General features: G+C 43.0%; 1 protein-coding gene across 6 annotated transcripts in view; it reads left to right on the top strand.

The window, feature by feature from the left end:
- Window positions 1–932: 932 nt before the first annotated feature.
- AGFG1 (ArfGAP with FG repeats 1) overlaps window positions 933–12,093 on the top strand; it is a 36,074-nt gene continuing 24,913 nt past the window's right edge. For 3 of the 6 annotated variants that reach the window (XM_090147281.1, XM_031596339.2, XM_090147283.1), the window contains exons 1-2: window positions 933–1,197; window positions 9,181–9,274. In XM_090147281.1, coding sequence (XP_090003407.1) covers window positions 1,031–1,197; window positions 9,181–9,274 — 261 coding nt within the window. In that variant the 5' untranslated portion in view covers window positions 933–1,030. The remainder of the gene's footprint in view (window positions 1,198–9,180; window positions 9,275–12,093) is intronic. The other 3 variants (XM_031596338.2, XM_031596340.2, XM_031596341.2) reach the window with 1 other exon arrangement.

The raw sequence follows: 12,093 nt of genomic DNA on the forward strand, positions 1-12,093 counted from the left end.
TAGGCCAGAGCCAAGGATTTCTCAAGAGTGGGAGCAGTTACATGTGACTGTTAGCTGTTCCTTCCCTTTCACGGGGAAAGCGTCCAGTTGGAAAGCGAAATTCGCGAGGGGAAACTGTGTATGTCTGATGCCAGCAACAAAGAAGTCAGAGATAGATTACAATGTTCTTCCCACAATTGCCTGGTGAAAATCTCAGGCTGGATGTTGGGAAAAAAACTCTTGTTAGAAGGAGGGGAGAGGCAGCGGCACGGGCTGCCCGGGTGGTGCGGCCACCGTCCCTGCAGGTGTTGAAGAACTGTGGAGATGTGGCTCTGAGGGACGTGGTCAGCGTGCCCGTAACGGTCGCGCCTCACTACAGAGCGGGCGAGGGGAGAGAGGGCGGTGCAGGGCGCCGGAGCCAAACCCTTCGTTTTATTGAGGTTTTCCTACTGAGGTTCTCCACAGAACCGCTCCCTCCCCTCTCCCGCCACGAAGCCCTGCTGGGTCACGCGGGGTAACGCAGCCCCGCCGGCGGTGCCGCCCTCCGCCCCCCCTCCCCCGGGTCGGGGTCAGAGGCGGGATGGAGTGCGTCCTCCCAGCCGGCAGGGGGCGCTGCAGCCGCCGAGTACGCTCGGCCCCGCCGTTCCGTCGCCGCCATCTCCTTGCCTGATCTCATAAAGGTGTCGCGCAGGTTCCGCCTGGACTCGTCGTCATTCAGCCGCCCCGGGCCCGGCGCCGCCGCCGGCCTCTTCCGCGCCGCTGCCCTCGGCCAGGCGCCGCCCGGCCCCTCCTTCTTTCCACCCCCCCGCCCCCCTTCCTCCTTCTCTCGCGGTGCCGCCAGCCGGCGTGAGCGGCCGCCGCCGCGCTCCCGCCCCGGTTCAGCGGCGGGCGCCGGTTGCCCTCCCCGCCCCTTCCTCCTCTTCCTTCCCCCGCCCCCCACCCCTCCCCGCTCCGGGCTCCTCTCCCGCCGGCCGGGCCCCGGAGCGCCGCCGCCGTCGGGGTGTGAGCGGGGCCCGGCGCCGTGCCGGGCCGTCCCCTCGCCGGCGGGGCCATGGCCGCGAGCGCCAAGCGGAAGCAGGAGGAGAAGCACCTGAAGCTGCTGCGGGAGATGAGCAGCCTCCCGCCCAACCGCAAGTGCTTCGACTGCGACCAGCGCGGCCCCACCTACACCGACATGACGGTGGGCAGCTTCGTGTGCACCTCCTGCTCCGGCATCCTGTGAGTGCGGGCGGCGGGGGGCTTTCGGGGCGGTCCCTCGGCCGGAGCCGGCCCGGCCGTCGCGGGGTGACCTCCGGCTCGGCCCGGCCGCGGCTCCGGGGCGGCGGTGACGCGGGCCGAGCGCTCGGCGCGGCGCTTCTCCCGGGGCGGGCCCTGCGTGCGCCGGGCCACGTCGGGCGGCAGCCGGCGCGGGGCTGCCCGGGGAGGCGGCGGGAGGCTCTCCGGAGGCTGCCCGCTGCAAGTCCGCCCCGCGGGCAGCGGCTCGGTGGCTCCTAGCGGCCGCGTGCGGCCTTGGCTTTCTCCCTGCTGGCGAGGAGGTGCTCTCCTGCTCGCGGGGAGAGCAGCGTTTTGTCCCGTATTGGGGGCGGGGGAGCGGCGGCAGAACGAAGCCCTGAGCGTGCCTGAAGATGAAGGGAAGTGCTCGGAGAACGCCTCTGGGACGAGAGGGGACGCGTGGCGCAGCTTTCGTGACGCGAGAGATGTGGGCAGATGAGCCCTGTTGTGCATGTGTGTTTTTGGCATTGAAAAATCGTGCTTCGGTGTTAGGTCACCAGTTTGGCCTTTTGTTGATCAATTATGCTTGCCATTAGTTTAAGACAACTCTATGCTGTAGCTCGGAGGATGATCTCCAGCATTAGCAGGTTTAATAGGATTGATGAGAAAAAGTTGACTTTTCTTTTAATCTTTCATTACTTCACGCGAACTTCATATGTAATTCTGACAAAGGAATTGGTTCTGATGAAGGAGATTGCATTTTTTCCTGTTCCTCATTCCTGCATGGGCCTCCCCCTCCTTCTCCCTTTCCCACCCTTCCTCCTCCTTGAAGCGTGTATGAAATTAAACCGGTGGAGATCAGTCAGTTCTGAATTTCAGTTTGTGTCATCAGGATGTCAGTCACATACACATAAGTTGGAGAAAAAGCCTACTGACTTCAATGTTATTGTTTGCTTAGTTAAGTCTGTTTGCTTGTTTGTGTTTCTGTGGCATTGAGCAGGATCAAAGAATTGGCCTATGTGGTATGTCAGAGGATATGTGTTTTTGTTTGTAAGGGTTTGAATTTGTAAAACATAAGTAGGAACCTGGATGAAGTTCTGTCCCTGACTAAGGAGGACTGAGTACTCCTTGTAGGTTCTTTAAGTAGTCTGATGTTTTAGAACAAAGTTGCTAATTATAACGAGATACAAAACAAAGCAAACGTGTAAGTTCTGTGCTGAATTCACATGGAACAAACTGCCTTTTATACCAGACAGCTAGTTAGGCTTTTTTTTCCCTGCTTTGTGTAGACTTTTTGCACAGGCTTGATGCAAATACAGAAAATACATTCAAGTTGGGAAGCTGAAAAGAGACTCTTGCTGTTGACTTACACATGGCACTTAATCAGCCAGCCCTGGCTATTGTTTGCTCTGCTAGCAAACTGTTATTTGTGCTGGCATGTGAAACTATTTTAAGCTACTGCACAGAGCTTATTTAATGGTTGCACATGTTCTTACTGGTTAAACTGTCAGCACAACAAAAGTGCTCGATGAGAATATTCTTTATTTTTCAGGCTTCTTAATTTTAAGAAACGTGTCACAGGTGCTGCTGAGATATTTAGTGTGGCCTTGGGAGGATTTGTTCCTTCTATCTGTTGGCTGTGATGTGTGGTCCACTAATGTCCATAGTCCGATTTACAGTAACATGAAGGACATACAATGAAACAGCAAGCAAGCAAGGGGCAGCTGTCTCTTGCTGTTAAGTTGGCTATCACTTGGTTGCTACTGTGCTTGAAGAAAGTAAGGCTTTTCTGAAAGACACTTATCAATTGGCATTTTATTAGAATATTATTGATATCCTAAATGTACAGTGTTTCTGTTAAAGAATGATTTTAGCTCTTATAGCTAGTAACATTGATTCTTAAAGAGAGCACAAAGGACTGTTAAGAGGACTTCTTCTACTGAAATAAAATTGTGTTCCTTTCATATTGACATGGAAGCACTTTCATGAGTTGTGTATGCAGATCATATATCCTTTCTGTTAACACCTTAGAACCTAGGCAGTGGGATATTCTTTGTAGTAATGAGACAGCATGGGGATGGACAAGGCCTGCCTCATCACTAGAAACTTTTGTTTGTTTGTTTGTTTTTAACATTTCTGTCAGAACAGACCTTCAGACAACTTGTTTATTTCCAAATGTTTTTCAATGGGCAGTTCCACAGTGCAGGGAAATGACTTGGGAAGAAACCACGTAATGGCAAATGAGCGTGAAAGTCTTGCTGCTTCTGTAGTTCTTAATGGCTGCTTGCGTTCTGCCTCATCATACTTGCTTTACTGTTAGGCTTTAATGTTGTTATTACTTGGTCTTGCCTGTATGCTATGTGAATGACTTTCATTGCTTCCTGTTTTAATTAACTTTTTTTTCTAGTCTGTTACAGGAAGTATTCTTGGAGTAAGTAGACTGGTTTTTTTCAAGGGCAAAGTGCCCAGTGCAAGATTAAAAGACTGATAGTTAACAAGTCTCCTTCAGAAAGGTTACTCAGTTAATTCTAATGTGTGGTTGCTAACATCAGTATCAACTTCAACAGGTATGTTGTTCTAGATACAGTTCTAAACTTTAGAAGACTGATATCTGAATAGGATTTTTTGGAAGTTTTCTGAGGAGTTTATTCATTCTACTTAAACCCAAAGCCTTCGTGTGAGATCTGTCATTAATTTCTAGTGGTTTCTGCTAATGCTTCTGTGTACAGAAAGATATCAACACTGTTTGTTACCAGATCTAGTTTTAAGAAAACCATGACTGTTAAGTGCTTCCAAAAGAATCTGATTAGCTTGTTCGAGTGCTGCTGAACGTGGTAAAGAACTACTGAGTTTAAGAAGGTCTGTTTCTGACTTAAATGTTGAAGGTGAATCACACCTAGTTGTTCATAATATAGCAGGGGTCCTTTTCCATAATATTCAGGACTTAGGTTTTCCCAGCAGGTTGACTTTACCAGAGTAAAGTCCAAGCTGTATGAAATGGAGAATGCTGGAGAAAGTTCATGCGCAGTAGTTTGGGTAGTGGCTTCGGGTAGTGTTGAAATACCTCTGCTTGTCCCCTTGTTTAATCGCTCTTTCTGTGGAAGGAAAACAGCATAGAATCATGGAAGCTGTGCCCAATTCTGCTTTTTGGTGTTGGAAAAGAATGTAAGATGTGTAGAAATATACACATTACATCATTGTGTTTGGTAGTGATGTCTAGCGTGTTTTCGGATGCTGTAGTGTATTCTGCTGATAGTGACATCCTCTCTTTGTCTTAATCACGTGCTGTTTTGACTTGTTTCTCAGCTGGCTCTTGTATGTCTTTGCTTTCAAGCACCTCTCCTGCTCAGCCTTCTCCTAGTTATCACAAATTAAGGCGTTTATGAATTCTTGAATAAAAGATTATCTGTTTGACTAAGAGTCCACTTCCAGTTCTGTACTGTAGAAACTCTTGATGTAACCTTGCCTGGTGGATAGCTTTTCTAAAAATCTGCTGATGTGATCATCTGGACTCCTCTTCTACCCTTCCCCTCCCTGGCACCACTCTTTCTCCACCCCCTCCAAACTCCTGGGGAACTTTCTCATCCAGATGCTGGCACTCCTGGCTTGTCAGGAAGGAGCGAGTAAGAATATTTAGAACATATTGTTACTGTGGGGAATGAAAAAGCTGTTTTTATCCAATTTCTTACAGTTATTGGATGATGTGGCCTTCTGTTGGCTGGTTATAATATTCCTATTTGAAATTTTAAAACTTTCTGGCTGAGGGACTTCTATATCAGCCAGATTAGAGTGTTTGATGGCTGATACCAGTAACAGACTAAACAATAAATCTTTGTGTAATGGCTGTGGTTTGCTGTTCCTTTCTCCAGAAGAATTCTGCAGAAATTAAAATGTCTAAATGAGCAGTGCTAGAGTGAAGGTGATTCTGACTGTTGGCATAGTTTCCCAGTCCTTTTTTTCTCTTATCATCATTAGAAAATGGCTCTGTGCTATGTATCTATACATGTTCTTTTTTCTGTTTTTCTATATGCTGGCTGGAAAGCTAAATAAATGTCTGTGCCATGGTAAATACTGTGCAGCTCGGGAAGGACTTTCTTTTTCCAAGAAAAAGGCTAAATTAACCTTGATTATGTATGTAAGTCTTTTGCTGTTGAAAATAAAGTGAACGTGTGAGATGGTGGAAAGTCTTCAGGGAAGTCTTCACGTACCCAGAATGGCCAGTACTGCTTATATTCACTTATTGCTAATAACAATAGCATAGAAATAACAGTGAATGTGGTGACACTGGGCTTCCAAAACTCATTTTCCAGGCACATAGGAATGTAGGGTTCTGTGCGAGGACCTGGCATTTGCATTGCCTCAGTAACTTCCTGCTTCTTCGGGGATCAGATTTTGCTGGCTTAGACCTGAGATCATGTTAGAATCTGACGTAGGGTGACATTAATGGTGTTGAATAACCATCTGCCCACCATTCCTCCCATGGAGGAGCCCCTCTATCCCAACAAAGCCCACTTCTAAACATTTATAAATAGAAACTTGTGTTCCAGCCCTGTCTAGTATTCCTCTGAAATGTTGCTGACATTTGTTGGAGAAGAGCACAGAAACGTCTGTTCTCCCAACAATCACAAGTTCAACCTAAACTTGCTCTAAACTGTATTAGCAACAAACCTTTGGTGCTCATTGATGGTGTCTTAAATGTTGAATGTTTAAATCCCCAGACCTTGTGGTCTTGTGCTGCTGGCCTTAAAGCTTCCTTTGTTAGAGCACAAGTTCCAACAGTACTTGCTGAAGAACAGCCTTGCTCTGTTTGCCATAGTATCCAGCTGATGAACTGTCACTGACGGCATGGACCAAGTCATTGCAGGACAGTCTCAGAGCTGGAGGTTCTGGTTGCAGTGCTGTTCTGCAGGAATCATCATTTCTGAGTATGAAGCTTGTATTTGTGAGCAGGATGGAAGTGTGGGATGCTGTAGCTGTGGCGTGCTGGCTGCATGCAGCCTGGCAGAATGGTCATCTGACTCAGTCATCCTCCCGAGTGCCTCTGAGGAGATGGCTGCGACCTGGATTAAGTGCTGTACTGTCATCCTGAGGAGCTCTGCAGCACAGAAAGGAGCAACTGGTACTGCTGCATCTGTATGGGTTACAAATATATGTTTGGGGTCAATTTGAGTTTAGGCATTGTTGTTTTGACTAAAGGATTATAATTCATTTGTCTCCTGTTAAATAGGAGCATTGGAACTGTGCAAAATGCTTGCCTAACATATAAAAGAAACAAAGCAAGTATTAGGTAAATTCTTATTTTTTCTATTTGGATAAAAAAGATCCTTAATTCCTCTTAAGGGATAACTGTACTTGGCTGTCTACCATTAAGCTTCTCCTGCAGGTATCTGAATTGCTTGTGAATCACCTGTAATTCCTGTAGGCAAGGAAGGGTAAAATAGCTTAGGACTTGCAAGCCAGAGCTTTAGTACTTAGGTTTTCTGTTTTGACTTCTCCTTTCTAAATCCAGTACCTCTACTGTTCTAGAGAGATTCTAGTTGGTTCATGGATATAGCATGTTCAAAAGTAACTCATGCTAGTAGTAAATCATATTAGAAATGTTTTTAAGATGTTTTGATTGCAAGAATCTAAGTGATTTTTATCAAGAAACTGTGCATGTGTTTTGGGTTGTGTTTCCATGCTGTGCAATACAGCCCCTTGTCTTGAACTCTTTGGTCTAGGCTGATTTCTTTTGCAGTTCCAATATGCGAGGTCGTCTTAGGCTTCCTCCCACCTCTGGCCATCTTAAATAAACTGAAGAGTTATGCGTATGTATGATAATGCAGCTTGATTGTTAACTTTGTATTTGTGGCCATTAAAGTTTAGAATGTCATGTTTTATTAGATCAGTGATTCAGAGGTGTGCTCTTCCATCATCATGCGGGACATCAGATGCTTCTGTGATAGGCCCTGACCTGTAGGGATGGGGCATACTTCCCTCCTTAACAGGAGGATGTAGAAGAGATAAGTTGTCTTGTCGTACATTGCAGCCATAACTCGTAAGTCTGGGCATCTTGAGCTTTGTAACACAAACTTTAAAACAGTAGAGCAGTCTGGACTGGAGAGAGCCGGGTATTTTGGAAGCCTCTTCTCAGGCTAAACACCATCTTGTCAGCGTCTTATTTGCACTTAGTGTAGTGCTTAGCAGAACCGATGGTGCATTTCTGCTCTCCTAAAAGCTGTAAAGAGCCCTAATAAATCAGTGTAGAGCAGGTACATGTGTTTTCCTACTTAAATATCTTGTGCCTTCTTGCTGAGATACTAAACTGTGGAGTCTAATTTTAGATGTTCAGGTTTGAAAAAAAATTTGCTTTAGGCAAATAACATTCTGTGAAACTAATTTTCATAGGCCAGTAGGTTCATGTGCGACTTCTCCTTTTCCAGTACTTGTAAGTTCATGTATGTCTTGGCAAGGTACAATGAACTGTTTGTGTTTACCCAAGTGTTTCAAACACTGAGTGTCTTAAATCTACAGTTTTTAAAATAATGGTTGAGCTATATGTTGTGCTTAGCCTTCCTAGCAGTATCCAACTTTTCATGTGGAAATCAACTTTATCCTTTTTTTAAACACAAGAATCAGCATTTTATAGTGGATGTAGACATCAAGATGAATTTGCAAGAAAACTTTACAATAGGTTTTCTTGTTAAGTTTTTCAGTACTGAAAAAAAATTACTTTTTAAACTTATGTACAAAGATTAACTTTTTATTAATCAAGTGGGCAAACCAGGTTTATCATTTCTGGTTTGGTCGGAGAACAGTTGCATCATAATTAAATTCCTGGAGTAATCAGAGTTTAAACAAAATTGCTACTCAGCTTAAATTACTTGTCAGGTTTGTATTCCTAAAGACAATCTGAACCAAACTGCCAGTTAATGGTAAATAAATATAAGCAACAAAGCTAACTCTGTACCAGTTGATTCGTTAGCCATTTGCTGGTCCTACATTACATTTCTGTAGAGTATCCCTCATCTTCTCTGGAGACTGTCTTCTCACATACATAGAGAATGCAATATTCTGTGGTTATCTCGTAATTAACTTGATATATTTTCTTCTTAAGATGGTATAAAAAAAAAAATCCAGACCTGATTAAGATAACACGGCTGTACTACCTGTTGGTGCCCCCACTGTTTTGTATGTGTGTGCTGTAGTGTTCTTCCTTTCATTGAACAAAACACAGTTTGATTTTAATTGTGAGTATTTGTGGGCAAAAGCAGTACGTAGCATGTACTTAAGGAAGAAGCTTGAAGGGAAAGCATTTTCTTATAGTGTTACTCAACAGGATTTTTCTGTGCTTGCAGGTTTTGACTGGACTAGTTTTGACAGTATCAAGCTTTGGCAACAAAATTGACTTTTGGTTTCTGTTAGTCCTGCTTTGAGCAGTGTGTGGATGTGAGAATGTGTTCATTTTTGTCTCAGGCAGAGCTGCTGCAGCTTTGAGCTATTCTGCTATTTTGAAAACACAATCGAAAATTTGACTTTCTTCTGTTGGTGTTACTTGTGGTGTCCAGGAGGAAGATGACAGACCTGTGGACAGAGGGGCAAAATATAAGCTAGAAAGAGGTTCTGGGAGATCGGAGCAAGAGGAAAAGAGTCTGAGCTGGGAAGTCTAGCAGGCAGAAATCTACTCCAGTTAGAGTGGTGTCAAGTGAAAAAGGATTGGGAGGGCAAGAAAATGGTGATGGAGGGACCCAAGATTGAGAGATGTAAAGGAAAAGATGAACGAGTTTGTGGAAACAGATAATGGTTTCAAGAGGTATGATTGTCCTCATAAGTTTGCGTAGGAAGGAACTGTTGGCGTGTGCAACTTTGGTCTCTTCTGAAATTCAGTTATTTGACTTTGTGCTCTGAATGCAGTTTTGAGATGAGCTGACTTCAGTTTGTAATGTTAAAAGTGATTGTGTGATGACAAATTTCCTGAATACTAACAATACTTCTTGCTGCTTCTTTTAGACGGGGCTTGAATCCACCCCACAGAGTGAAGTCAATTTCAATGACAACTTTCACACAACAGGAAATAGAATTTCTGCAGAAACATGGAAATGAAGTAAGTATTAATTACAGAATACCAAGTGATAAGCATTTTTAATATTCAACTTTGCAATAGTATAGTTAAACAAAACTTGAGGTTTTTTAAGTCACAAGTAGACAGGAGTCTTGAATTTAAGCTCATTTGAAGTGATACTCCTAAGGAGCTCGTTTCACTTCAGTAGCTGATGATCAGAATGTTGTGTTATTACCCAGCCTGACCAGCCTAGGTTCTCATGGTCAGATCTTGAGGCAGGTTTTCTTTCAGGTAAGGCACTATGCATTTATTTAAACTCTGCATATCCAGACCTTTAGGCTGACTGCAGCAGCATCTCCTGAAAGAATCAACCATGACAAACATGAATGAATTGCTTGTAGATGTATTTCTACAGGGTAGGTGCTAGGAAGCCTTACAGTAGTTTCAATAGACTTTTTCTTCAAGAAAAATATAGTGGTATTTTGAAGGTCCTTGAAGAGAGGAAGGAAAAGGAGAAATTATTTCCTCTAAGGATTAGATAATCCTGTATGTTTAGAGTGTCAGCTTTGAAGAAGTGAACTCTAGTGTACTGTCTTTGTTTTACTTTTTTAATAAATGAAAATGAAATCTGGTATGAGCGTTAGATTGCATCTTATGGGGACCCATGTAGAATGTAAACCCTGGATTCTATTGTTGCTGTCCTCAATTTGGGGATGAGGTTTGCATTTCAATATTGTGCTGTAATATTAAGAAGTTGGAGGCAACTGCTAATCCAAATATGGAAATATTATGTTTCACTTTGATAGGATCTGTATTTTGTTTCAGAAGAGTTATTGATTGTAGTCTGTGGAGCACCGTACTAATATGTTCTTGTGAAGCTCTGTGGGTGTAAAGCTCATGATTAGTTCAAATGCTGACACTTCACTTTTATAAACTTAGCCTCATTCATAACTGTCAGCTTTAAGAATGAAAATACAAGTAGCAATTTCTTTTCCTGTCCTAAGGAATAAGTGTTACTTGTTGAAATGACTGTTAGTTGTTGAGTGGGTGATTGCTCTAGACAAAGCTGGAATGGGGTCTAAACTCTACCTGACAGTACAACATTTTCTCAATATCTTTGAATAGCTTTTTGAAATTGCTATGGCTTGTTAAAGCTGTTTAACAATGTAAATATTATAGCACATTGTTGAGTTTTTGCGTAAGGAGAGTAATAAAGAATCTTTTGTGGGTTTAGTGAAGTATATAGGAGTCTCTTTCCAAACACAAAGTTAGTTACATTTTCCAAGTATAAAGGGAAACACATGAGTATAGTGTATATGTATGCATCCATGTACGTATTTGTGTGTGCATATACTTGAGGGCTGCTCCAAAAGTAATGCCACCTATCTTACTATGTTGTTCCACAATGTCAGAGGTGGATGTTGGTGGTATGGCAGTAAAGACTGAATCTTCCTGCCATATTCCATTATATTTTGTTGCCGTGTGACAGATGGCAGCAGAGGGATGTCTGACAGAATGGTGTTGGACAATGGAAGTGTGTATGAAGCAAAGGTGCAGAACTGAACTGCTCCGTGAGGAGGAAATGGTACCCACTGGCATTCATCAACACTTGCTGAATGAGACCAAACAGTGGATGAGAGCACAGTGAGGTGGTGGATACTGTATTTCAGCAGTAGCAGTGGGGCACCTCTGCTAGTGCAGACTTCTACGAGTGTGATGTGTGGTCTCTTGTTCCTTACTGGTGAAAATGCATGGCTCCTGGTGGTGACTGTGCTGAAAAACAGTGTTTTGTAGCTGAGAATTTGCTCTATCAAATAGATATTGTGTAGATTGTATCTGTTGTAGGTTCCATGGAAATAAATAGGAGGCATTACTTTCTGAGCAGCTTATATATATGTACACACACCTGCAGGTTTTTTTCTGAATCTACTATGGCTAGAGAATGTGATGACTTTTTTCACTGATTTGAAACCTGAAGTTGTCCTTACGTAGTTGATCAGTGTAGTTGTTCCTTCTCATTATAGAACTGACTACTCTGCAATTATGATTTATTTTATTCATAATCTACTGTCAACAGAAATACACTTGAGATATCTGCAATGACATACTGTTTCAAAAAGCACGTGTCTTTGTTGCAGTATTTATTGTTCTTGTTAACAGAAACATTGTAATGATTTAACTGAGCTATCTCATAAATAAGATGTGCCTCTATTTTTGTAGTTAAGATTGCTTGCTGAAGTGTTACTGCTTTAAGCAACATTAGAAGTTTAAAACCTAATTAAGCATGCTCTCACTTCTTCATGCTGTATGTTGTAGTAGTTAAGTAACTTTCTTGTGCTAGTATTGACCTTAGGTAAGTATTAGGTAGATGAAATTTGTCTCACTTAGACTAAAAAAAGGGGTGTTTTGTTAGTTTGATCATATATATAGACATCTATGCCAATGTTAAGGAATGAAACTTTTTGATCTGAACTTTTTCAGACATGGAACTGTCCAAAGTTTGCGAGATCAGTATGAGACAAAGTACAGTCACTAAATGTTTTGGATGTTGGCAGTGCTAAGCTTTTTAGTTCTGCAGTTGGAAGAAAAATAAAGTTTTTATTCCAAGTTAGTGTTTTTAATGTCTATTTTTCTACAGTGTGTAAAATACTTTTATATATCCAGGGCCTCTGTAGTAAACTTTTCTATTTCTGGATTAATAGATCATGGTGTAGCACAGGGGATTTGTTCTCTGTTGAAGAAAAATAGCAAGAAATCACATTAAACAAACTTTCACTGAGGTAAAGTAATTATTAAGGTGGTGAGTTGTTCTTGGAGGAAGTAGTTTTCCACTGTCCTTCAGGGAGTTGTTTATAAAGTCA

This window comes from Phasianus colchicus, chromosome 10 (assembly GCF_987193195.1).
Source record: "Phasianus colchicus chromosome 10, bPhaCol1.hap1.1, whole genome shotgun sequence".
NCBI classification, from domain to species: Eukaryota; Metazoa; Chordata; class Aves; order Galliformes; family Phasianidae; genus Phasianus; species Phasianus colchicus.